A 27,910-nucleotide genomic window follows, 5' to 3' on the forward strand; every position below is an offset into this window, starting at 1 on the left:
AAGGAGCTGGCTGTGGCGGCTCAGCATTGGAGGAAAAGACAGTGGCAGTAGGAGAAGAGAAGCAGGAGGGAGACTGGGATGAGAGAAAACCAGTGAAGGTGTTCCTCTACTCTCCTCTCACTGCAACAAGTTCATTTTTAGGCAGCTTCTCCTCCCTCCTCCTCCACTTTATTTTCTTGACTTTACTATCCTCTGATTGGAGAGACTACTCTAGGGCCAGAATGGCCAGAATGCTTTGGGCAGCGGTGGTGCTGGTACTGCCACTCTTGGGACTCTGTCAATTTGTCCTGCCACCCGAGTGGGTGCCAGAGGACTACCCTGCCTCAGAGGTCGGGGCTGAAAGCTTTGTCACTGCCTACAATACCACCGCCGAGCTTGTCACCTACCAAAACCAAGAGGCCAGCTGGACATACCAGACCAACATTACGGCCCACAACTCCAACAAAAAGGTAGGACTCCTCCCCCCGGCCCCCCTTACCCACTCTGCACACAGCACACAGAGGTGTTTCAATGAAAGGTTGACTGTTGTTGGATTAGTTAGTCGTTAGCCTCTTCAGTCCAGTGCGAACCATTATGTACCAGTTAGAGATGTGGGTAGCACTTTACTGTAGCCCTCTTATGCATACATTCATAAAGGCATTGTGAATGTTGCACAGCTGTTATAAAGGCTTTGTGAATGTTGCACAGCTGTTATAAAGGCTTTATGAATGTTGCACAGCTGTTATAAAGGCTTTGTGAATGTTGCACAGCTGTTATAAAGGCTTTGTGAATGTTGCACAGCTGTTATAAAGGCTTTATGAATGTTGAATGTTGCACAGCTGTTATAAAGGCTTTGTGAATGTTGCACAGCTGTTATAAAGGCTTTATGAATGTTGCACAGCTGTTATAAAGGCTTTATGAATGTTGCACAGCTGTTATAAAGGCTTTATGAATGTTGCACAGCTGTTATAAAGGCTTTGTGAATGTTGCATAAAGGCTTTGTGAATGTTGCACAGCTGTTATAAAGGCTTTATGAATGTTGCACAGCTGTTATAAAGGCTTTGAATGTTGCACAGCTGTTTTATGAATGTTATAAAGGCTTTGTGAATGTTGCAGCTGTTATAAAGGCTTTGTGAATGTTGCACAGCTGTTATAAAGGCTTTGTGAATGTTGCACAGCTGTTATAAAGGCTTTGTGTTGCAATGTTATAAAGGCTTTATGAATGTTGCACAGCTGTTATAAAGGCTTTATGAATGTTGCACAGCTGTTATAAAGGCTTTGTGATTGTTGCACATCTGTTTTAAAGGCTTTATGAATGTTGCACAGCTGTTATAAAGGCTTTGTGAATGTTGCACAGCTGTTATAAAGGCTTTGTGAATGTTGCACAGCTGTTATAAAGGCTTTATGAATGTTGCACAGCTGTTATAAAGGCTTTATGAATGTTGCACAGCTGTTATAAAGGCTTTGTGATAAAGGTTTTAAAGGCTTTGTGAATGTTGCACAGCTGTTTTAAAGGCTTTATGAATGTTGCACAGCTGTTATAAAGGCTTTGTGACAGCTGTTATAAAGGCTTTGCACAGCTGTTATAAAGGCTTTATGAATGTTGCACAGCTGTTATAAAGGCTTTGCTGTTATAAAGGGCTTTATGAATGTTGCACAGCTGTTATAAAGGCTTTATGAATGTTGCACAGCTGTTATAAAGGCTTTATGAATGTTGCACAGCTGTTATAAAGCTGTTTGCACAGCTGTTAAAGGCTTTATGAATTAAGGCTTTATGAATGTTGCACAGCTGTTATAAAGGCTTTGTGAATGTTGCACAGCTGTTATAAAGGCTTTGTGAATGTTGCATGTTATAAAGGCTTTGTGAATGTTGCACAGCTGTTATAAAGCCTTTGTAAATGTTGCTTTATAAAGAATGTTGCACAGCTGTTTTAAAGGCTTTGTGAATGTTGCACAGCTGTTATAAAGGCTTTGTGAATGTTGCACAGCTGTTATAAAGGCTTTGTTAATGTTGCACAGCTGTTATAAAGGCTTTATGAATGTTGTAAAGCTGTTATAAAGGCTTTGTGAATGTTGCACAGCTGTTATAAAGGCTTTGTGAATGTTGCACAGCTGTTATAAAGGCTTTATGAATGTTGCACAGCTGTTATAAAGGCTTTATGAATGTCACACAGCTGTTATAAAGGCTTTATGAATATCGCACAGCTGTTATAAAGGCTTTATGAATGTTGCACAGCTGTTATAAAGGCTTTATGAATGTTGCACAGCTGTTATAAAGGCTTTGTGAATGTTGCACAGCTGTTATAAAGGCTTTGTGAGTTGCTGTTATAAAGGCTTTATAAAGAATGTTGCACAGCTGTTTTAAAGGCTTTGTGAATGTTGCAATGTTATAAAGGCTTTGTGAATGTTGCACAGCTGTTATAAAGGCTTTGTTAATGTTGCACAGCTGTTATAAAGGCTTTATGAATGTTGTAATGTTATAAAGGCTTTGTGAATGTTGCACAGCTGTTATAAAGGCTTTGTGAATGTTGCACAGCTGTTATAAAGCTTTATGAATGTTTCAGCTGTTATAAAGGCTTTATGTGTTGCACAGCTGTTATAAAGGCTTTGTGATTGTTGCACAGCTGTTATAAAGGCTTTGTGAATGTTGCACAGCTGTTATAAAGGCTTTGTGAATGTTGCACAGCTGTTATAAAGGCTTTGTGAATGTTGCACAGCTGTTATAAAGGCTTTGTTAATGTTGCACAGCTGTTATAAAGGCTTTGTGAATGTTGCACAGCTGTTATAAAGGCTTTGTGAATGTTGCACAGCTGTTATAAAGGCTTTATGAATGTTGCAGCTGTTATAAAGGCTTTGTGTCACACAGCTGTTATAAAGGCTTTATGAATATCGCACAGCTGTTATAAAGGCTTTAATGTTATAAAGGCTTTGTGAATGTTGCACAGCTGTTATAAAGGCTTTGTGAATGTTGCACAGCTGTTATAAAGGCTTTGTGCACAGCTGTTTTAAAGGCTTTGTGAATGTTGCACTGTTATAAAGGCTTTGTGAATGTTTCACAGCTGTTATAAAGGCTTTATGAATGTTGCACAGCTGTTATAAAGGCTTTAGCTGTTATAAAGGCTTTGTGAATGTTGCACAGCTGTTATAAAGGCTTTGTGAATGTTGCACAGCTGTTATAAAGGCTTTGTTAATGTTGCACAGCTGTTATAAAGGCTTTTGCACAGCTGTTATAAAAAGTGAATGTTGCACAGCTGTTATAAAGGCTTTATGAATGTTGCACAGCTGTTATAAAGGCTTTGTGATTGTTGCACATCTGTTTTAAAGGCTTTATGAATGTTGCACAGCTGTTATAAAGGCTTTGTGATTGTTGCACATCTGTTTTAAAGGCTTTATGAATGTTGCACAGCTGTTTTAAAGGCTTTGTGAATGTTGCACAGCTGTTATAAAGGCTTTGTGATTGTTGCACATCTGTTTTAAAGGCTTTATGAATGTTGCACAGCTGTTATAAAAAGGCTTTGTGAATGTTGCAATAAAGGCTTTGTTAATGTTGCACAGCTGTTATAAAGGCTTTATAAAGGCTTTATGAATGTTGCACAGCTGTTATAAAGGCTTTATGAATGTTGAATGTTATAAAGGCTTTGTGATTGTTGCACAGCTGTTATAAAGGCTTTAAATGGCTGTTATAAAGGCTTTGTGAATGTTGCACATCTGTTATAAAGGCTTTATGAATGTTGTTTTAAAAGGCTTTATGAATGTTGCAGCTGTTATAAAGGCTTTGTGAATGTTGCACAGCTGTTATAAAGGCTTTGTGAATGTTGCACAGCTGTTATAAAGGCTTTATGAATGTTGCTTTTATAAAGGCTTTATGAATGTTGCACAGCTGTTATAAAGGCTTTATGAATGTTGCACAGCTGTTATAAAGGCTTTGTGATTGTTGCACATCTGTTTTAAAGGCTTTATGAATGTTGCACAGCTGTTTTAAAGGCTTTATGAATGTTGCACAGCTGTTATAAAGGCTTTGTGAATGTTGCACAGCTGTTATAAAGGCTTTGTGAATGTTGCACAGCTGTTATAAAGGCTTTGTGAATGTGTTGCACAATAAAGGCTTTGTTAATGTTGCACAGCTGTTATAAAGGCTTTGTGAATGTTGCACAGCTGTTATAAAGCTTTGTGAATACAGCTGTTATAAAGGCTTTGTGAATGTTGCACAGCTGTTATAAAGGCTTTATGAATGTTGCACAGCTGTTATAAAGGCTTTATGAATGTTGCACAGCTGTTATAAAGGCTTTGTGAATGTTGCACAGCTGTTATAAAGGCTTTGTGAATGTTGCACAGCTGTTATAAAGGCTTTGTGAATGTTGCACAGCTGTTATAAAGGCTTTGTGAATGTTGCACATAAAGGCTGTTTGCAAAGGTTTTAAAGGCTTTATGAATGTTGCACAGCTGTTATAAAGGCTTTATGAATGTTGCACAGCTGTTATAAAGGCTTTATGAATGTCACACAGCTGTTATAAAGGCTTTATGAATGTTGCACAGCTTTTGAATGTTCCACAGCTGTTATAAAGGCTTTGTGAATGTTGCACAGCTGTTATAAAGGCTTTATGAATGTCACACAGCTGTTATAAAGGCTTTGTGAATGTTGCACAGCTGTTATAAAGGCTTTGTGAATGTTGCACAGCTGTTATAAAGGCTTTGTGAATGTTGCACAGCTGTTATAAAGGCTTTATGAATGTTGCACAGCTGTTATAAAGGCTTTATGAATGTTGCACAGCTGTTATAAAGGCTTTATGAATGTTGCACAGCTGTTATAAAGGCTTTGTTATAAAAGGCTTTGTGAATGTTGCACAGCTGTTATAAAGGCTTTGTGAATGTTGCACAGCTGTTATAAAGGCTTTATGAGTGTTGCACAGCTGTTATAAAGGCTTTGTGAATGTTGCACAGCTGTTATAAAGGCTTTATGAGTGTTGCACAGCTGTTATAAAGGCTTTGTGAATGTTGCACAGCTGTTATAAAGGCTTTGTGAATGTTGCACAGCTGTTATAAAGGCTTTATGAATGTTGCACTGCTTTTATAAAGGCTTTATAAATGTCGCACAGCTGTTATAAAGGCTGTATGAATGCATAAACAAGGAGGTGGGTACTGTAAAGTCTTACTCAGTTGTGTTTGTCAGGGCTAGACTGGTTCCTTGTATGACAACAGCACCCATAGAGGGATGTTTGTTGGGTTGAGCCCCGCATGGCTTTACAACCAACCCTATTCATCCTCATCCAAAATGATATGCTCAGTTCCTCCCATTTCTGCCAACTCAGCTTGTATGTTTTCGGAAATCATCAAAAGAACCCACACACATGTGGTTTGAGCGTCTCCGAGTCTTGAATGAAGCCCGAGGGGTGTGGGGTGTGTGTGGAGAGGGTAGAATGAGGGTTGTTGTTTTGTTAGATGCCTATAAGTTAAAATGCCTGATTATTTTCCAAGCATTGTACTGGTATTTGAGGAAAATGCAATTTCACAGGTTGATGCATAACATGGACTTCCTAGTACAAACAATTAAAGACTCTGTAGTGCGGTTTAAATGGGACTTTTCAGAGTGGAGTAATGAGACATTTGCATGCTAGTGCCGCCTGCTTCTCTTTTACTGCTCCTCCCGTCTCACCATATGCTATCAGGAGACATTTGCATAACCGAATGGGCTGGGGAACAGTGTTAGCTAGAGACTGTGAAAAATTAGAAAAAGTAAAGCCATCCAGGCAGTTGGGAAGGATCAATGAAACTGCGGAGGTGTGAGGCAGTAATCTGTCGCTCTGAGAGAGAAACAAACACACACACATAGACACACACATGCACAAACACGCATGCATGCAAGTGCACACACACACATGTGCGCACATACACACACACGCGCACCAGGCATCGAGCGTCTCTGCCAGTTATGAACGCTATTATTCCCCACACATCAAATATTGGATCAAAGGGAATCAGGGGTTTTGGTGTTCTATAAGATCTGGCAGGGTAGCCTTCCTGGTCTCTCTCCGAGTCTCCTCCCCGCAGGCTGTGACAATGGATTAGCATGACCCACCATCACGCGAGAGAAAGGCCTATTGACTGGTGGGGATGTACTGTAAAGTTAACACCAACATTCTATTCAACTTGGGCTGGGCCTGAGTTAATCTTTGTCTCAGTCCTGTCGTAGTGGATTAGGCAAAAATAGCAGAAACGTGCTGTTAAACTGTACCATGGTAAAGCATGGTAAGCAATTGAATTAGACTAGATGTATTCCCCTTGCAACTCTATGTACACACACACACACACACACACACACACACACACACACACACACACACACACACACACACACACACACACACACACACACACACACACACACACACACCTATGATAACCTTGCAGTCAAGTTATTTAATCTCAGTTCAAATGAGCTCGGGCCGAGGAGAGCAAAGGATCAAACAGCAGTCAGGTCAGTAATATCAAGTAAGCTCTAAAAAAAAATGCAATGCTCAACGAGCACCACTGGTTGTGGGCCTCAGTTACTTTGAAATGCGGATGGAATATCAACTATCCAAAAAGTACATGATGCGTGTGCACCCAGGGCTGTCGAAGCAGGTCCAAATCCATGGAGTTGTGTTTTCAAAGCGTCTTCTTTCACTTAACTTCACAGAGCACAACTGAATGAAACATTCGTTCTCCTCAGAAAATCTGAAATAATATGAAGCGAAGAAGCACAGTACTTTATTTAGCCAAACACTGAGAGTACCATTTTGAATTTGACTGAGATTCCTAGTTTTTCAGAATTCCAACGTTCTAATTGGAACATTTGACTAACTCGTTGTAGGATATCTTTCCCTCCCCATTCCCCTTTTTACAAATGAACTTTATCTTGGTGAGCTTTACAAGAGTGAACCTTGGGCCCTTTGGTTAATGACACTATACCTTACTGAATTACAGTCAATCTTTCATAAGTGAGTGAACACATTCAACAGCCTTGAGAGAGAGAGAAAGGGGGAGAGGGAGAAATATACAGAGAAAGAGCAAGAGAGAGGGGGGGGTAAGTCAATAACTTTTCACCTTATCTTTATTATCCTATTGAAAAAGAGAGGAGAGCTCAATCTGATGATATAATTGAATGTTTGTGGCAGCAAAACCAAGTTTAAGAGAGGGAGAGAGTGAGAGAGAGGTCAGAGTTAATGCCTCAACTCTGGTACCAGTTTTCCGTCCAGCCCAGCTGTTAATCAGTGGCGGTAGAGACACAGTGGATAAGCTGGACCTCAATGAAAACATCACGTAACAGAAGCTACTGTCTTGTCAGCCCTGACAGGATGTCTATGTCCTGGGCTGTGACAGACAGCCCCCAGTGTCCTCCTGACAGTGACTCTATGCTTCTGTGGTTAAGATACAAATAACACAACTAATGGACTGGAGGTCCTGTTGGAGAATCTTCAACCCCTAATGCAGTGGACGTAGACAGAGTGCGCCGAACATTCCCTGTAGGAAATCACAAACAAGAAAGGCGGCTGGGGAACTAGTAGGTTTTCAATTCGAGTTTCTAACAGCGCGGCAAAAACAACAGTACCCAAATGGGTTAAATGAACATTTATGGAGAGTGCACAAGAGTACACAAAGGGACAGTTTACAATGGACCAGTCTACCCAGTCTAGGATCAAACACCCAGGAGGAAAAGGAGTTGCTTTGTGTGTTCCCCAAACATGATACTACAGTATAGGGAAACCCAAAACGACTGTAGCTTGTGGCATATTCACACTGAGTCCACATTGTATCACACATGGGTGTGTGACTGTGTGTCATCTTGAGGTTATCATTCTCCCTGTTGGCCGTGTGTCATCTGTCTTTTGTTATCACACAGTACACCTTGTGTCGCCGGTGAGGCGTTCAACTCTACTGTGAAAACACTCTTAACCCGATAACAAAGCAACACCATCTAATCTGTTTGTAATAGTCTAGTTCTTGGCAGGTAAAACACGTCAACTGTCAGAAGCAGTCACTAAGGTGAACTGAGGCGGTTTGGGCTGAAGCCTCTCAACCCCTTCGACGCAATTGTATTCAATTGCTTCCGTCAGTGTCATAATGGACAGGATAACATGGTATGTGTGTGATGCGTTGAGTGGCCCTGTCTTCCAGCATCCCTCGTGTATCAGCATTATCATACAGCACAGCACAATGTTGAATTGACCGTATTCTACTCTAAAGTGACCTTCCAGGACGATGTCAAGGACAGGTCTCACGTCTCATATTATGAGTTTATGTACTGCCTACGTAGTAAGAGCAAGAGAGCAGTATAATGTCTGTGTGTTGTCCTTGAACTGAGTGATTCTGCCGCTTTCCTAGTTAAGTAGTCGTCTCCACTCCTTAATAAGATGCATAAGGAACTTTTTGATCCGGCCGGCCAGGGTTCTCTAGTCTTTGTACTCCCACTCAACCCCTGAGCTCTGACTGTTGTCACAAAGAGGGCCTTCTGGCCCACAGCTAACTGTCATGATCCCCATGAATATTCAATATGCTGTGGGCCTTTGCTTGGGATTTAGTGCAATGCAATCAGTCTTACGACACTAGACCAGAAGTAGGGAATAAGACAAATATAGTAGGAAAATGATTGTGTGAGTGGCCATGATATAGAAAGGGAGACTGTACAGTTAGTGGATTCCTTGATTCTGGGAAGTAGTTTTGTAATGGCTATTCATAGTTTTCTGAACAGAATATACAGCATCATCAATTTCCCAAATGATTGGATGTCAATGGTACCTGTGCGTTCTACTTCTGACTTGGACCGTGACTACTCAAGATACAGGATGCTGTGACGTGAGGGCCGTTGGGCTGCTACACTATAGTAACCCCAAAACCTGTCTGTGGTTACAGGTGGAATCTGATGGGTTAAAGCAGGCCTTCACAGAAGCCTGGGGGAAGAAGGCCAAAGAAACCTTCTCTGATGTGCTAGTCGCCACCTTTAATGATACTCTGCAGAGGCGTATCAAGAAGATCAACGTTCTGGGAGCGGCTAACTTACCTGCAGGAGAAAGACATGAGGTCAGTCTCATATTGTTGACATCTTTTTAGAGGAGCGCTATTACAAGCTTTGAGTCAGACTCAGAATTAGATGTTGTGTATCCATGTGATAGTGAAATGTCAACATGTCTGTAGCAGATGTTATAAAACATAATATGTTTAGTTCAGCTGTTGTAGGAGAGCATCAGCAAGGTCTGAATGGATTCAGAGAGCCATTTTGTCTTTTCACAATCTCCTTATTATTTACCCAGTACAACGTCATACTAAGCAAGATGTCTGAAATATACTCTACTGCCAAAGTGTGTCCAAAGCCAGATGAATGCTGGTCTCTTGAGCCAGGTGAGTGGGTGTCTTCGTGTAATTACAGTTATAATTGCAATATTATGCTTATTGTAAAAATAAATGAGGGAACGTTAAGGGAGGACGGAATAACAAGTTAGGAAAAGGATGAGGGCAATTACTTTGAAGAGGTCTCTGGAGGATGTGGTTTAAGCTCTTTAGGAACATTGAAATGGCCAAGTACTGGTCATTACTACGGTGCAGAGCACGCTGACTTCATCAGTCATTCCCAATTACCTAGATGTTGGTTTAAACCCTGGCCTGTGGTTTGTGAGCTGTGCCCCCCCAAAAAACTAATGTGAACTATCGTGTTGGGCAAAAAAACATTAGTGATTCAGTAATACGCCCACACAATCATTTTTGAACTTACTGTCAGTCATTTCCTAATGTCATGCAGTGTAATGGATGGAAATCAAACATCAACAAAATACAAAATGTTCTGACAGGCCTACTACACGGTGTACATTTTGACACCTTAGTTCAGGGTTTCCTAAACTCGGTACCCTAGGTCATGGAAATGGTTTCGGTTCATGTGTTTACACTCTAAAATTAGAGTCCACTTCCCCCAGATGATTCCTCATTGTACAATCTACTAAAGTTAACATTGGGTGGTCCAGGGTCCCTCATCCCAAAACAACGCCAGCCGTTGGATTACCAAACTCACCTTCACTTCCTGTACCCAACCTGTAAAATATATACGTTTTTTTTAGGCCACTATCTGCCTCCGTCGCATCATCATAACTTAAGGCTAATCTCGCAAATGTGTATTTTAGGCACCTCTCCCACTGAGAGGAGAGCATGAAGTCATCTAAACACTTCTACACCTCATTGTTTAAGAAAAGTTAAAACTACCATTGTTCTCTTTCCGTTGGCGCCGTTTGGAAATCCAGAAGTCCCCTGTGTAGGGAGTTTCTGTGTTCTGTAACTGAGGGTCTCTTTGACTTTGCCTCCACAGAGCTGACAGAGATCATGGCCAACTCACGGAGCTACAAGACACTGCTGTACGCTTGGGAGGGTTGGCACAATGCATCGGGTGTGCCACTCAAGGCAGAGTATCCAAAGTTTGTGGAGCTTAGCAACAAGGCCTATAAAGCTGATGGTACAAAATATCACGTTGACCTTACATATGGTTAAACCCCACAACGGTGTCATTGTGAATGTCACTATTTCTAGCATATTTCATAGGCATTGTAAGTTTGGTCCATGGTTGTAGTGAGGGAGACAGAGGAGAGATGGACAAGGAGTGAAAGGTCATTGTTCATAAACATGTGGTTGTGCTGTCTCTCTAGGTTTTGATGACACAGGAGAATACTGGCGCTCGTGGTACGAGTCACCGACTTTCGAGAGTGACCTGGAGGCTATTTACAAACAGATACAGCCGCTTTACCAGAATCTTCACGCCTTTGTGCGCCGCAAGCTCTACAACCACTACGGCCCGAAATACATCAATCTTAAAGGACCTATCCCTGCTCATCTGCTAGGTGAGTTTACCTTTGCATTTCTTTTTGAACTTATAGCCCATGCAAAATGTTCAATCACTCATTTATCAGCTGTTTTGTCAACTTAATCTCACTCCATCAAAGTTTAGCATTAACTTAAGGTGGTGCCCTGAGTTTTTCCTGACCACTTAGCCCTGACCTGGGCCGTGCTTATAGACGTTACTATCAGACACATAATGTAGGTTAGAACAGGCCCTGCGGTTTCCTGTTCAAGTCACGTAGTCAGGAAACATCAGATGCTACCTATAGCCCATTGCTCACAGTGTTTGTGAATAGTGAGGCTCTGCCAGTAGATGTATTAAGCCTCTGTGCTTCATTTCTTCAGGAAACATGTGGGCACAAACCTGGAACAACATCTATGGCATGATGATCCCCTTCCCCGGCAAACCCAATGTGGACGTGACAGATGAAATGATGGCCCAAGTAAGCTGGTGAAATTGGAAAAATGGTTATCAGCTCAGTTTACATGTAGATCACTGGTTGGGAAATAGTTTAAAGTTAAGAAATGGCAATATATCCAAAAACAATAACGAAAACTCACTGTGTTTGTTAAAAATAAAATCCCAAACTCTTGTCTAGCCTAGTTGAAATCATTTGTACCAACTCAAAATTCATCCACTGAAAGTCTGTTAAGCTTGGCTGTATATACCTGAAATACAATGATTTCCTCCTCCTAGAACTGGAATGCTACTCATATGTTCCGGGTGGCTGAGGAGTTCTTCACCTCCCTGGGCCTCATCAAAATGCCCCAAGAGTTCTGGGACAAGTCTATGTTGGAGAAGCCAGAGAATCGGGAGGTGGTGTGCCACGCATCTGCCTGGGACTTCTACAATAGAAAGGACTTCAGGTGAGCAAGTGGAAATGGGGTTATGGAAATGAACTCCGGAGTCGAGGAAAGAGAGGCTTCAGTTACCCGATGCTATGAAAATGAAATGTCTTCATATGTGATGTTTCCTCACATTCAGGATCAAACAGTGCACCACAGTCAACATGCAGCAGCTTTTCACAGTGCACCACGAGATGGGCCATGTTGAATACTACTTGCAGTACAAGGAACTGCCTTATAGCTTCCGCCGCGGGGCTAACCCAGGTTTCCATGAGGCAATTGGTGATGTCATGTCCCTCTCTGTGTCCACGCCTAAGCATCTGGCCAGCATCGGCCTATTGCCCAATGTGACCAATGACAACGGTACGCAAAAATACATCTATGGCACACTGTTATAAAACAATTCGATTTTTGGTGGTTAGTAAGTTAGTAGGTACAGTGTTGCCAAGTAAGTAACTAACTAAGTAGCTAAGTAAAGTAAGTAAGAAATTAAGAGAGTAAGTAGTATGAAAGTAGCAGCTTAAGTAAGAAAGTAAGTTAGTACGTGAGTTAGTAAGTAGTTATTTAGTTAGTTACCGACTTGCTTGCTTAATTACTTAGTGAGTAAGTTACTTACTTACTTAGTTATTGTGGTGGTTATTATTTTTGTGTGTGATTTAATTGGCTTGTTCATTGTAGAGAGCGACATCAACTACCTGCTGAAGATGGCTCTGGAGAAGATAGCCTTTCTCCCCTTCGGCTATCTCATTGACCAGTGGAGGTGGAGTGTGTTTAGTGGGCGCACCCCCCCAGAGCGCTACAACGCAGACTGGTGGCACCTCAGGTAAGTGCCAAGAAATGACTTAACATTACCAAAGTTTGTGGAGGGAAATTGTTTATATCCAAGATAATAGTACATTTTATACAATGGGAATATGTTTAATTTTAAAAAACATTGTTGTTTTGTCTTCGCTTGTTCACTTTTCAAGGACAAAATACCAGGGTATCTGTCCTCCCACCAAACGCACAGAGGAGCACATGGATGCTGGAGCCAAATACCACATTCCAGGAAACACCCCATACATCAGGTAGGATTCTCTTTCAAACCATCTCACTTCTTTCCTCATATCCACATACAGGTACTTTTATTGGTGATTATTATGCACATACACTTCAGGAATAAAGACCACTGAGGGAATATACATATTACGAATACGCATTCATTAATAAAAAATCGATCCTCAAATGTCATCAATCCTCAAACATTCCCAGAACATTAGATAAGATTCACATGAAGTTATAGTTTGGGTTTTATCTAACACTAGGGTGATAGCCTCCCAAAAACATTGAAATAATGTTTTTGATAACAACATATTTTTTGAACAAAACAAATATAATGTTTTAAATGAAATATCCTTGGAATGTTCTCCTAACATTCACTAAAATGTTAACTTTTAAAGAAAAGGTGACTGTTTTTTTGCACCCCAAAATAAATATTGTATAATCATCTGGACAGTTCATATTTTGTGATATCCCTACAATGATTCCATAAGACTATTCCCACAACCTAATTCAACATTTTGGGAACCTTTAAAAAAACAGTCAAAATGTGTTCTGGGAGCGTTCTTACAATATCAGGCGAATGTTTTACGCGAACAAACCAATTTTGGTTGATTGATTCAAGATGTTGTTTGGTCTCCTGCAGATACTTTGTGAGCTTCATTCTGCAGTTCCAGTTCCACAAGAAGCTTTGTCAGGCAGCCAATCAGAGTGGACCCCTGCACACATGTGACATCTACCAGTCCAAGGAGGCGGGAAAGATTTTAGAGTATGTGTTCTGTTATTGCCTCTCTTAGAACATTCATTACAGCCATATAAACAATGGTGATACCTGATCAAGTTAAGAGATGAGACACAAAATATATTTAATCTCAAATGACCCTAAGATGTAGTCCCCCCTAACTGAATCAGTCATAAAACATTGTCCCTAGACTTGCTAAAGCTAAACCATACAAAGCTACATTAGTAAATGAGGCTTAACACGTTGCCCCATGTGGCCTCTGTTGAATTTGATAGGACGGTCCTTAAATCCGGAGAATCAAAGCCCTGGACACAGGTGCTCCAGGAAGCCGTGGGAACAAACAAGATGGACGCCAGTGCCCTGATGGAATACTTTGGTCCCATCATCACATGGCTGGAGGAACAGAATGCAGCGACGAATGAGACCCTGGGCTGGCCAGACTTTAACTGGGTTCCACCCGTACCAGAGGGCTACCCCGAGGATATTGGTAAGCCAGTAAACAGGTTTAACCGAAGGAGGAGGAGGATTTTTCCATCAAATAAAACATGGAGAATTCCAAAAGTCAACCTTTAAATTTGGTGGAGGAAAATTATCATCTTTCAAATGTGATTGATATGGTTATTGATGATATAGCTGATGACAAGTGCACTATAATGAGCTTTTCAACATGGTTACTTTGCATTGGAAGAAGTCTGCCCCTCCTACTTTTGGCAGATGCATCAACGTTTTTTCCCCACTTGATTGATTCATTCATTTTATTTGTCAGATAAAAAACATATATACACACAGTACAAAGATTCAAACAGGAAAATATCAAATTCAGTTTATACGATTGTAGGACAAATGAAGGAAAATCTTAATCTATAACCTTTTGTTTTGTTAGATTTTTTATTTATTTAACTATTTATTCTAATTCATTTATTTGTGTATTCATTTTGTTTCTTCTTTTTTTAAATTCCATTTTCATTTTCTGACTAAGAACGGTGTTACAAACTCTCTATACCATCTGTCTATAATTCTAATATGAACCCTTCATTGTTGGTGATTCATCTATTTTTGTTGTTGATTGATTCCACTTACATGTTGATGAAATTGTAGGCAGTGCAATTATTATTGTGATTGTTGTAATAGTTATTATCAATGAACATAATGATAATAATTGTGTTACTGGTGGTGGGTAATTGTTTCCATTGTTTGGACATTACATTTAGAACTCTCATTGTTGCAAACTAAATTGAAACCTCGTGCTGAAAACCAATAAAATGATTCTTCAAACAAATTCACTTCTCTCTTTAAATCATGCATGGATGTCACTGGAAGATGAACCTTTATACAAATTCAAGCTATACCCTCAGATCTTAAGTTAGAAACAGGCCACAGTCACATAGCCATGTAGTTTAAATGTACCTGTAACTTTCTCTTAACCTAGACAAGATTGCAGATGAGGTGCAGGCTAAGAAGTTCCTGGAAGAGTACAACAGCACTTCTGAGGGGGTCTGGAATGCCTACACTGAAGCATCGTGGGCCTACAACACTGACATCAATGAGGAGAACAAGCAAAACATGGTAAGAGTTGGGCCTGGTGTCTTAATGGAGCATCACACTCGCTCATACTGTACACATTGGCAATTGGCTTTCACACAACTAACCCACAGCTCAAAAACTGCTCTTAGTATTGATGAACCAGGGTTTGGAGGAGCTACAGGATGAGCAGGCTTTTGTTCCAGCCCAGCATTAACACACTAGATTCTACTGCACATCCTGCAGCTTTTCTGGCCCATTTCTTGCACTTGGACAAATCAATGGACCGTTGTGACGAGTGAGTGTATTCTGTCTCCAGCTGCAAAAGAACTTGGACATGTCTATCCACACACTGACCTACGGAAAAGAGGCCCGCAAGTATGACACCACAGACTTCCAGGATGGTTCTGTGAAGCGTATCCTGAAGAAACTCAGTGACATCGAAAGAGCAGGACTTCCCGACGAGGAACTGAAAGAGGTAAGAATGGGTTGTGTGCTTTTATTGACCCAATACCTTCGAAATGATCCCCTGTTCATTGACAAAAATCAAGGGCAAAATCACACAGTACATTAACCTCAATCGTTAATGAAATTATGCCTCAGCTATTTAACAGGTACGTAGGACTATAAAATGTTTTTAGGGCAGTCGCAAGTTCTTATGCCGTTGATTTGCTTTTTTATTAGTACAACATTCTGCTGGCGAACATGGAGACCAAGTACAGTGTGGCTCAGGTGTGCAGAGCTAATGGGACTTGCCATCCACTGGACCCAGGTAAGATCCCACAATACACCTGCTGAAACCCATGCCTGGTTCAGGACACTAAAACAGGTCCATCTATTGTCCATTTTTATAACTGGTTTGTATTATTAGTCCATGTGATATTTGTTTTACATCCAAGATATATATATATAGTATATATAGTATATATATATATATATATAGATATATATATATATATAGTATATATAGTAATACATATAACAACTTATCTAGATAACATTTGGCAAAAGAGGTGGCAACTAACTCTGCAAAACCAGACAAATATGAAACTTCAAAGAGGTTTGTCTCAGTTTTTTAACTGTGGTCATGTGGTCAAGATACACAAACTCTTTTAATTGGTTGGTCTGGGTCTTGTTTTTTTCTCTCTCACATTTTTGGGTCTTGATCTCATCATGGCCTTTATACACTTGTTCTGGGTCTCAAATGGTTGGGTCTGGTCTTGGTTTGAGTCCCGAGAGTTCTGGTCTTGACTCTTTCTCTGGTTTGTGTCTTGTTTCAGACCTCCAGCAGATTATGGCTGAGTCCAGAGACTATAATGAGCTGTTATTTGCCTGGCAGGGCTGGAGAAACGCCTCTGGCAGAGAACTGCGACAGGACTACAAGAGATATGTTCAACTGGCCAACAAAGCTGCCACTCTTAATGGTAAGGTCTTCAAAATAAAAGACCCAAAGACATTTCTACAGAGGCTGGCAGTTGGTAGGTTTTCTAATTGGTTCAGGAAGGGTTTAATGTACTAATATGAAAAGAATATGCAATAGGGAGCAGCCCTGTCGGCCTCCGCAATCTACTTATGTTCTATTCTGGCACTGTATGCTCCTTCCCTCTAATGCTTCTGTTCATAGGACACTCTGATAACGGGGCATTCTGGCGCTCCCTGTACGAGACCCCCACCTTCGAAGAGGACCTGGAGCATCTGTGGAAGGAGCTGGAGCCCCTCTATCTCAACGTGCATGCCTACGTGCGCAGGTCTCTCTACAAAAAGTATGGGGGCAAACACATCAACGTGAGAGGGCCCATCCCTGCCCATCTTCTAGGTGAGACCAAGAGTCAGAATCCCGCATGGATTCCAGCACTAAGGCCAAAACTCTTGTTATGTATGACCATTGCACATTGATATTCTGCTGTTTATTTTGTGGATGTTCCTTGAGCATGACATTGATTGTGACAGGTCCACCAGGCTAGGGATTGCGCTGGCTCTGAATCTAAATCCCACTGTTTTTAGCTCTGTCAGGGGTGCAAGGTTGAAAGATAGCTAATACCTTTTAACATTTGTTTAGTTATGGATAAAACAGCACAGCCATGTTTCTCTTGCCCTATCAGGTAACATGTGGGCGCAGACCTGGTCTGGCATCATGGACTTGGCCATTCCCTACCCCGATGCCACACAAGTAGACGCCACACCAGCCATGATAGCCAAGGTAACACATTTGACCACTACCAGTTTTTCTGTTTAACGGTGGGATATTATTGTGTTTCCATGTGACCTGACCAGGTAAACCTTATTGGCTTTCCTCAACTTTCCCCACAGGGCTGGAATGCCACCAGGATGTTCCAAGAGTCAGACAACTTCTTCACTTCTCTGGGGCTGCTGCCCATGCCTCCAGAGTTCTGGGCCAAGTCCATGCTGGAGAAACCCAAGGACGGACGCAATGTGGTGTGTCATGCCTCCGCCTGGGACTTCTACAACCGCAAAGACTTCCGGTAATTTGGAGGGATGTAGAGTCTGTAGCTTTCTTAGTGCAGTAAAACATCAGAAACTTTGCAAAGAGCTTTGGAACTCTTGGTGATTGCGTTCGGGACTCACATGTACAGGATTGCAGGTGTGAGTTTCACTTGAGGTACCCCCACCCGTCGTCGTTGTATTCTAACCCGTTCAACTTTCAAGATGTGTTTGCGTTCCCCATGGCAAACAAAGATGACTGCCCTTTTTTGGCCATTCAAATGATGAGTTCATATGCTTCATTTCCAGGATCAAACAGTGCACCGTGATAACCATGGATGACCTCATCACCGTTCACCATGAGATGGGTCATGTGCAGTACTTCCTGCAGTACAAGGACCAGCCCATCTCCTTCCGCGAAGGCGCCAATCCAGGTTTCCACGAGGCCATCGGTGATGTGCTGGCCCTGTCTGTCGCGACTCCCAAGCATCTAAAGGAGATTGGTTTACTGGATGTGGTGGAGGACAACGCCGGTGAGCTCTTACTTATGAATCGTTTGGACTCTGCCCTGCTTTTTTCCCTGTCATAAATATGAGGAAAATAAAGAAGCATTTTTTTGCAAAGTACATTTTCAATTCACTACCAAGACCTTCTTCCAACCGGAAAAAAATAGTTATGTGACGACAGCATAGCTGCAGACAGAGCATCAACAAAATATCATATTTTAAAGCAGTCTGTGTGGCGAACATAAATGAACTAGCTATACGCTGTGATTGCACTGTGAATGTGCTATGCCACTCTAAACGTGAATGTGTCTGTTCATTTCCATAGAGAGTACGATCAATTACCTCATGAGCATCGCCCTGGACAAAATAGCCTTCCTGCCCTTCGGCTACCTGATGGACCAGTGGAGGTGGAAAGTGTTTGACGGACGCATCTCTGAGGAGGAGTACAACAAGGAATGGTGGAATATGAGGTAAAGACCAGTACTTTTAGTGAATAACCTCCATCCTCCATATCTCATCTATCTAAAAGAAAGACTGAATTGTTTCTTTGTACTGTGTCTGTCCCTTCCAGAATGAAGTACCAGGGCTTGTGTCCACCTGTGGCCCGCACTGAGCAGGACTTTGACCCAGGTGCAAAGTTCCACATCCCTGCTAATGTGCCCTATGTCAGGTACGGTGTCTGCCAATGGTGTCTGCCACATTTATTACTGGAGATGAAAGGAGATGAAATCAGTGGTGCAATGTACATGCTGAAAACAATAGTGAGCCAAATGTTCAACGTTAAGTTACCTAACTTCAATTTGATCACTTCTCTTTCTTGCCCATAAAACACAAGTAGGCCTACATTGCATGAAGTGACATTCGTTCATAAAACAGATTGGTTTTGTCTGTGAGATGCAGTGGGAACGTCATGTGACTGTGTGTCTTCCTATCAGGTACTTTGTGAGCTTCATCATCCAGTTCCAGTTTCACCAGGCTCTGTGTAACGCCGCCGGGCATGTCGGCCCTCTCCACGATTGTGATATCTACCGCTCCAAAGAGGCAGGGAAACTTCTAGGGTCAGTACTGTGCACCCGCAAAACAAGTAGCATTCTATCACCGTGAGGACAGCACTGTCAATATTTGAATGTGATAAATGACGTTGTTTTGAAGTTACCGTATTTGTGAGACTATAGTGAAACTATATAGTGAAACAGACAGCCATTCTGATAGACTCTTGGACTTGTTTTATCTGTTGTATCCTTTCCGTGTGTTTTGCAGTGACGTGATGAAAGTGGGTTTCAGTAAGCCCTGGCCTGAAACGATGGCCATGATCACTGGAAAGTCCATCATGTCTGCCAAGCCACTGGTAGAGTACTTCAAACCTCTCACTGACTGGCTGGAAGCAGAGAACAACAAGAACGATGAGGTCAGAGGCTGGCCTGAATACGACTGGAAACCACCAAGTGAGTATGATAGCTGGCTTTAAACGCTATCTTCAACTACAATTCAACTTCCTTCATTGAGGGAAATTGCACTTAATTACAACATTATGTGTCAGGATTCAGACACCCACGCATAACTGATGTTTTATCATGTCTGAGGTGTAACTGCGTTGGAGCTGTCAAAATCGGTCAGCCGGTGTTCTTGTGATCATTTGCACAAAGCCACACCCGTCCCACTTGCATTAGAAGTTCAGAACGAGAAAGTGTAGTCTACATAAAAATAATGACGCTCAAATTGAAACTAATTTAAGCAAAATAATTAGGAATTCTATCAGCCTAATCGAGGTGTAGATTGTGCTTGTGGATTTGACAGCTCTAATGTAGTTTCACCTTGGACACAGACAAAACAACTGCTATCAATCAATCAAATGCATTTACATGAGCAGATGTCACAAAGTGCTTATACAGAAACCCGGCCTAAAACCCCAAAGACCAAGCAATGCAGATGTGGAAAAAGGGTGGCTCGGAAAAACTCCCTAATAAGGCAGGAACCCAGGAAGAAACCTAGAGAGGAACCAGGCTCTGAGGGGTGGCCAGTCCTCTTCTGGCTGTGCCGTTGGCGATTAGAAGAGAACATGGCCATTAAGGCTACATCGTTCTTCAAGATGTTCAAACGTTCATAGATGACTAACCGGGTTAAACAATAATTACAGTGGTTATAGAGGATTCAACAGGTCAGCACCTCAGGAGTAAATGTCAGTTGGCTTTTCATAACTGAGCATTCAAAGGTTGAGACAACATGTGAGGTAGAGAGAGAGAGAGGGTCTGGGATAAGGTAGGAGCTCCGGTGAACAGGTAAGGATTCCATAGTCGCAGGCAGAACAGCAGAAACTGAATCAGCAGCACGACCAGGTGGACCAGGTGGACAGCACGACAGGAACAGCCAGGAGTCGTCAGGCCAGGTAGTCTTGAGGCATGTTCCTAGGGCTCAGCTCCTCCGGGAGGGGAGAGAGAGAGATGAGAGAATTAGAGGGAGCATACTATCACACAGGACATCAGATAAGACAGGAGAAATACACCAGATAGGAGAGCATGACCCTAACCCCTCGGCACACAGACTATTACAGCATAGATACAGGGGAGGGGTCGAGGGACATCATGGTCCCATCCGACGACACCCCCAGACATGGCCAATCAGGCAGGATATAACCCCACCCACAACTGGCCAAAACACAGCCCCCATACCACCAGTGCCAGACTATACTCAATCATAGGACCTACTAAAGAGATAAGACTTAAAGGTTGAGACTGAGTGTGCATCGGCAGACAATTTCATAAAATGTGAGCGCTATAGGAGATAGCCCTGCCTCCAGCTTAGAAATTCTAGGAACAATAAGGAGACCTGCGTGGTATGTACGGCAGGACCAAATCGGACAGATAAGTAGAAGCAAGTTCATGTAATGTTTTGTAGGTTAGCAGTAAAACCTTGAAATCAGCCCTTGCCTTAACAGGAAGCCAGTGTAGAGAGGTGAGCACTGGAGTAATATGATTGAATTTGGGGGTTCTAGTCAACATTCTAACAGATGTACTTAGCATTAGCATTATCCCGGTAGCCGGAGAATAGAGCATTGCAGTAGGCTTATCTTGAAGTGACAAAAGCATGGATTAGCTTTTCTGCATATTTTTTTTACAAAAAGTTAGAGTTTCGCAATGTTACAAAGATGGAAAAAAGCTGCTCTTGAAATATTTTTGATATTTTCGTCTCTTTGTTTTTTGGACATAGAAATAGGTCTGTCTCTGTTTTGTCCGAGTTTAAACGTTTAAAACAATTGCTGCCATACACTTATGTCTGAAACACAGGCTTCCAGGGTAGGTTATTTTTGGGCTTCATCATGTTTCATCGAAATGTATGGCTGTATGTCGTCTGTATAGCAGTGAAAGTTGACAATGTGTTTCCGAATGATATCACCAAGAGGTAGCATATATAGCATATATAGTGAAAACAATTAGTGGTCCTAAAACGGTCCTAAAACGGAGCCTTGAGGAACATCAAAACTTACCATTGATTACGCTAACAGCCTTATTCTAAAATGGATTAAATAACAAAAAATCCTGAGCAATCTACACAAAATACCTCATAATGAAGAAGCGAAAAACAGATATCTTATTTATATACGTTTTCAGACCCTTTGCTATGAGACTCAAAATTGAGCTCAGGTGCATCCTGTTTCCATAGATCATCCTTGAGATGTTTCTACAACTTGATTGGAGTTCACCTATCGTAAATTCAATTGATTGGACATGATTTGGAAAGGCACACACCTGTCCGTATAAGGTCTCACAGTTGACAGTGCATGTCAGAGCAAAAACTAAGTCATGAGGTTGAATGAATTGTCCGTAGAGCTCCGAGACAGGATTGTGTCGAGGCACAGATCTGGGGAAGGGTACCAAAAAATGTCTGCAGCATTGAAGATCCCAAGAGCACAGTGGCCTCCATCATTCTGAAATGGAAGAAGTTTGGAACTACCAAGACTCTTCCTAGAGCTGGCCGCCCAGCCAAACTGAGCAATCGGGGGAGAAGGGCCTTGGTCAGGGTGGTGACCAAGAACCCGATGGCCACTCTGACAGGGCTCCAGAGTTCCTCTGTGGAGATGGGAGAACCTTCCAGAAGCACAACCACCTCTGCAGCACTCCACCAATCAGGCCTTTATGGTAGAGTGGTCAGACGGAAGCCACTCCTCATTAAAAGGCACATGACAGCCCACTTGGAGGTTTCCAAAAGGCATCAACAGTAAAAACTTTCAGATCATGAGAGACAATATTCTCTATGAAACCATGATTGAACCATTTGGCCTGAATGCCAAGCGTCACGTCTGGAGGAAACCATCCCTATGGTATGGTGGTAGCAGCATCATGCTGTTGTGATGGTTTTCGGTGGCAGGGACTGGGAGGCTAGTCAGGATTGAGGCAAAGATGAACGGGGCAAAGTAAAGAGAGATCCTTGATGAAAACCTGCTCCAGAGTACTCAAGATCTTAGACTGGGGCAAAGGTTCACTTTCTAACAGGACAATGACCCTACGCACACAGCCAAGACAACGCAGGAGTGGCTTCGGGACAAGTCTCAATGTCCTTGAGTGGCCCAGCCAAAGCCCGGACCTGAACCCGATCTAACATTTCTGGAGAGACCTGAAAATAGCTGTGCAGCGACGCTCCCCATCCAACCTGACAGAGCTTGAGAGGATCTGCAGAGAATAATGGGAGAAACTACCCAAATACAGGTGTGCCAAAGAAGTCTCGATGCTGTAAATCTGCTTCAACAAAGTACTGAGTAAAGGGTCAGCAAAAATAGGTTTATAGAAATGTTTAAAAACTGAAATACTATTCAATGTCATTATGGTGTGTTGGGTGTACATTGATGAGGAAAAAAACAATTTAATTAATTTTAGAATAAGGCTGTAAGGTAACAAAATGTGGAAAAGGTGAAGGGGTCTGAATTCTTTCCGAATTAACTGTATCTACAAAAGTATGTGGACACCCCTTACAATTAGTGGATTTGGCTATTTCAGCCACACCCCTGAGCCATGCAATCTTCATAGACAAACATTGGCAGTAGAATAGCCTTACTGAAGAGCTCAGTGACCATCATATGATGCCACCTTTCCAACAAGTCAGCTCACCTGTCCTCGGGTTGTAACACTCAATACCGAGTTCCAAACTGCCTCTGGAAGCAACGTCATCACAATAACTGTTTGTCAGGAGCTTCGTGAAATATGTTTCCATGGCCGAGCAGCCGCACACAAACCTAAGATCACCGCAGTGCCAGAGTGGTGTAAAGCTTGATGCATTGGACTCTGGAGCAGTGAAAATGCGTTCTCTGGAGTGATGAATCACGCTTCACCATCCGACAGTCCGATGGGCGAATCTGGGTTTGGCGGATGCCAGGAGAACGAAATAATGTTCCAACGTCTAGTGGAAAGCCTTCCCAGAAGAGTGGAGGCTATTATAGCAGCAAAGAGGGGACCATCTCCATATTAATGCCCATGATTTTGGAATGAGATGTTTGATTAGTAGGTGTCCACATACTTTTGGTCATGTAGTGTATCTTTCCGACAGATAAGATCTAAACCAGGTTTCCAATCAAAAAGATTGTGGTGATCGATGGTGTTAAAAACGGCACCAACGCCTAGGAGCACAAGAACAGACTCAGAGTCTTGGTCTGACACCATTAAGAGGTCCTTTTCCACCTTCATGAGTGCAGTCTGAAATCATATACATTATTTGTCTTGATGAAGGCAGTGAGTTGCTGAGCAACAGCTTTGTCAAAACTGTTTAGAGGAATGGGAAATTCGATACAGGCTGATAGATTTTAACATTACCCGGGTCAAGGTTTCACTTTTTCAGGTGAGGCTTTATTACTACCACTTTTAGCGAGTTTGGTACACATCCGGAGGATAGGGAGCCATTTATTATTTTCAACATAGGAGGGCCAAGCACAGGAAGTAGCTCTTTCTGTAGTTGAGTTCAAATAGGGTCCAGTAGGACAACTGAGGATTGGAGAAAAATGCATATTGAAAGAGGAGACTGTAATTTGTTTTCTAATGATCATGATCTTTGCATCAAAGAAATGTGTGAATTCATCACTGCTGAAGTGAAGGCCATCCTCACTTGTTGAATGCGGCTTTTTTAGTTAGCTTTGCGACAGTATCAAAAATAAATGTTGATTGTTTTCATTTTCCTTAATCGGGTTGGAAGAGTAGGCTGATCGAGAAGCAGTGATGGCTTTATGATATTGCACGTTACTGTCTTTCCAAGCTATTCGTAAGACTTCCAATTTGGTGGAGTGCTATTTCCGTTCCAATTTTCTGGAAGCTTGTTTCAGGGCTCTGGAATTTTCTGTAAACCTGGGAGCTAGTTTCAGGGCTCGGGAATTTTCTGTAAACCTGGGAGCTAGTTTCAGGGCTCGGGAATTTTCTGTAAACCTGGGAGCTAGTTTCTTATGACAACTGCTTTTGTTTTTAGACTGCATCTAGGGTTTTACACAAAGTTCAGTTTAGATCATCAGTTAGGTAGTTAACTGAATTTTTTACTCCTAAATCCTTGGGTAGGTGGAGGGAGTTTGGAATAGCATCTAGGAATGCTATGCGGGTGTCAAGTAGTGCAGATCTGATAGAATCTACCCCTAAAGCTCAATATTGACATTACAGATGTAAGATCTTCATTTGAGCCTTTTTGCTACAGAAGGAAAATTATCCTGCAGCAACAGGAAATGTGAATTATTATGTGAATTATAATGAATAGATATATATACATACCGCACCAGTCAACAGTTTGGACACACCTACTCCTTCAGGGGTCATTCTTTATTTTTATGATTTTCTACATTGTAGAATGATATTGAAGACATCAAAACTATGAAATAACACATCCTGTATGGAATCATGTAGTAACCAAAAAAGTGTTAAACAAATCAAAATATATTTTAGATCCTTCAAAGTTGCCACCCTTTGTCTTGATGACAGCTTTGCACACTCTTGGCATTTTCTCTACCAGCTTCACCTGTAATGCTATTCCAACAGTCTTGAAGGAGTTCCCACATATGCTGAACACTTGTTGGCTGCTTTTCCTTCACTCTGCGGTCCAACTCATCCCAAACCATCTCAATTAGGTTGACATCGGGTGATTGTTGAGGCCAGGTCATCTGATGCAGCACCATCACTGTCCTTCTTGGTCAAATAGCCCTTACACAGCCTGGAGGTGTGTTAGGTCATTGTCCTGTTGAAAAACAAATGGTAGTCCCACTAAGCACAAACCAGATGGGATGGCGTATCGCTGCAGAATGCTGTGGTAGCCATGCTTGTTAAGTGTAAATAAATCACAGACAGTGTCACCAGCAAAGCACTCCCACACCATCACACCACCTCCTCCATGCTTCACAGTGGGAACCACACCTGCGGAGATCATCCATTCCCCTTCTACACATCTCACAAAGACAGATTTTCACCGGTCTAATGTCCATTGCTTGTGTTTCTTGGCCCAAGAAATTCTCTTCCTCTTATTGGTGTCCTTTAGTAGTGGTTTCCTTCAAGCAATTCGACCATAAATGCCTGATTCACGTAGTCTCCTCTAACAGTTGATGTTGAGATGTGTCTCCTACTTGAACTCTGTAAAGCATTTATTTGGTCTGCAATCTAAGGTGCAGTTAACTCGAATGAACTTATCCTCTGCAGCAGAGATACCTCCGGGTCTTCCTTTCCTGTGGCGGTCCTCATGAGAGCCAGTTTCATCATAGCACTTGATGGTTTTTGTGACTGCACTTGAAGAAACATTCAAAGTTATTGACATTTTCCTGATTTACTGACCTTCATGTCTTAAAGTAATGATGGTCTGTCATTTCTCTTTGTTTATTTGAGCTGTTCTTGCCATATTATGGACTTGGTATTTTACCTAATAGGGCTATCTTCTGTATGCCACTTTACCTTGTCACAACACAGCTGATTGGCTCAAACACATTAAGAAGGAAAGAAATTCCTCAAATGTACTTTTGAGAAGGCACACCTGTTACTTGAAATGCATTCCAGGTGACTACCTCATGAAGCTGGTTGAGAGAATGCCAAGAGTATGCAAAGCTGTCAAGGCAAAGGGTGGCTACTTTGAAGAATCTCAAAAATCAAATATATTTGGATTTGTTTAACACTTTTTTTGTTACTGCATGATTCCATATGTTTTATATCGTAGCTTTGATGTCTTCACTATTTTCTACATCTGAAAATAAAGAAAAACCCTTGAATGCGTAGGTGTCCAAACTTTTGACTGGCACAGTATGTTTTTTTCCCAATGCATCAGAGCTACCAAAATTCCAACGTCAACTTGAAACCAATGCCTTTGCAGAGAAACAACTGTTGTCAGACCTTAAGCATTGATTTTTAGGGGTTTGAGGCGCCTAGCAATGAAATCAATCCCTCCAATCCATCATGTACTGATGAGTTCCTGCTGAAAGGAGGAGTTCGAGATTAGATAGAGGGGAGACAGGACTCAAATGAGAGAAATCCAATAGGTGGAGAGAACATTGGAGAGCAATACACTGGGATGTGGAAAAAGCTGAGGAAGAGAACACGATAGAGGAGAAAATAGAATGGGGTTAGAAAAGAGGGGGAGCACAAAATTGAGAGACCTATGTTCTCAGACCCACTGACTGTACAACATTTAAATGGAGGAAAGGATACGAAAAATATACTCTTTCCTTTCTAAATATGCATCAGATAAGCTGTTCTGAGTTTCGGCACTAGCAATCTTGAAAAGTAATGTAGGATAAGAGTGAGTCTTTTCTAGCTATAAGGCTATTGATGGGGGTATGATGCCACAACCTGATTTGCATCACTCACCTCTGTGTGTGTTCCCAGGTGACAGCTCAGAAACGTCCCCCCCAGCCCCAGAAGAGGTTAAAGTTGACTTCCTTGGGATGAGTCTGGACGGTGCAGGAGCTGCAGCAGGCCAGTGGGTCCTACTGGTCCTGGGTCTGGTGCTTCTAGTGGCCACCATCCTCCTGGGCTACATGTACAAGAAATCAAAACGGAGAAATCTGTCCTCATCTGAGCTGGAGCTGAAGTGAGTCCACACTTACTAACCTTATTGGAAGATCCCCCTTCACCTGGCATCAGCAATGTCATCATCAGTGTTTGTTTGTACCGTGCATCCTGATTGGTTCATTTATTATTTTGTTCTGCTTCTCGCCTAAATTTGATGTCTGTATATTTATTGTATACATTTGGAGTCAAAATGATTTTGACTATGCAAAGAACAAAGAAGCTAACAGTTTTGTAATTTATTTGTAATATTTTAAATGCTGAGCCTGGGGAACAAATGTTTCAAGTAATTGTTTGTAAAGTCTTTAATTGTGTATACATTGTTTTTGTAATATTTGATTTGATCAGTGAATACTTTGCCTTTCTAGAATAAAGAGAGAGAAATGTCCATTTGCTCTGTATTCATTGGCCAATTATGTTCTGTGTGGCAAGAATAGATGGACAAAACAATCAATAACATATTAATGAATTCAATATTGCAGGTAATAATGAGTAATATATTCAAATCAAATAAGGGGTAGTAATAAGGGGTAATTAAAAAAAATATTTCATTATAGTACATCGAAAAAGCACAATATAAAATAACCACCATACACTATACATCCCCCTTCCTCCCCAGCCACTGTGTGAGTCAATTGAACCTCTGTAGCAACCACAGATGACTGGATAAAGAATCTCTTAGCAGAATATCTCTGGTGTCTCAGGTGACAGCTACTGGAGTGGTCACCCAACTGTCTGGATGCATACCAAATGGCACCCTATCCCCTATTTATTGCATTACTTTTGACCAGGGCTCATAGGGTTCTAGGCCCGTTTTCCCAAAAACATTTTAAGGCCAAGTTCGTCGTTAGAACCTTCGTAGGTGCATCGATACATCTCCAAGCTGTTTCCATCTTTAGTAAAGTTGCACTTGAAAAGGATCGTTATCAATCAGATCAAGCGTTAACCGGCGATAGCCTATACGCGCATAGCTG

At 41.8% G+C, this 27,910-nt stretch overlaps 1 protein-coding gene across 1 annotated transcript; it reads left to right on the forward strand.

Annotated features, from left to right (window-relative positions):
- LOC115143921 (angiotensin-converting enzyme-like) lies at positions 1 to 27,324 on the forward strand. Its single transcript, XM_029684391.2, has 25 exons — positions 1 to 449; positions 8,869 to 9,036; positions 9,267 to 9,354; positions 10,310 to 10,453; positions 10,644 to 10,835; positions 11,179 to 11,276; positions 11,531 to 11,700; positions 11,819 to 12,042; positions 12,358 to 12,502; positions 12,648 to 12,746; positions 13,364 to 13,486; positions 13,735 to 13,946; positions 14,889 to 15,025; positions 15,300 to 15,458; positions 15,665 to 15,752; positions 16,261 to 16,404; positions 16,605 to 16,796; positions 17,083 to 17,180; positions 17,291 to 17,463; positions 17,732 to 17,955; positions 18,254 to 18,398; positions 18,500 to 18,598; positions 18,864 to 18,986; positions 19,189 to 19,373; positions 26,754 to 27,324. Exons 1-25 carry the CDS (start codon positions 222 to 224, stop codon positions 26,960 to 26,962), a joined length of 3,867 nt encoding a protein of 1,288 aa, XP_029540251.2. The 5' UTR covers positions 1 to 221; the 3' UTR covers positions 26,963 to 27,324.
- The last annotated feature ends 586 nt before the right edge of the window (positions 27,325 to 27,910 follow it).

Source organism: Oncorhynchus nerka, linkage group LG16, assembly GCF_034236695.1.
Source record: "Oncorhynchus nerka isolate Pitt River linkage group LG16, Oner_Uvic_2.0, whole genome shotgun sequence".
In the NCBI taxonomy this organism is placed as follows: Eukaryota; Metazoa; Chordata; class Actinopteri; order Salmoniformes; family Salmonidae; genus Oncorhynchus; species Oncorhynchus nerka.

Excerpts from the sequence above, each read along its gene's own strand:
- LOC115143921 (XM_029684391.2), top strand. The coding sequence starts at position 222 with ATGGCCAGAATGCTTTGGGCAGCGGTGGTGCTGGTACTGCCACTCTTG. Across the intron at positions 9,355-10,309 it reads ATGCTGGTCTCTTGAGCCAG|AGCTGACAGAGATCATGGCC; the intron begins GTGAGTGGGTGT and ends TTGCCTCCACAG. Across the intron at positions 18,599-18,863 it reads GCTAATGTGCCCTATGTCAG|GTACTTTGTGAGCTTCATCA; the intron begins GTACGGTGTCTG and ends TCTTCCTATCAG.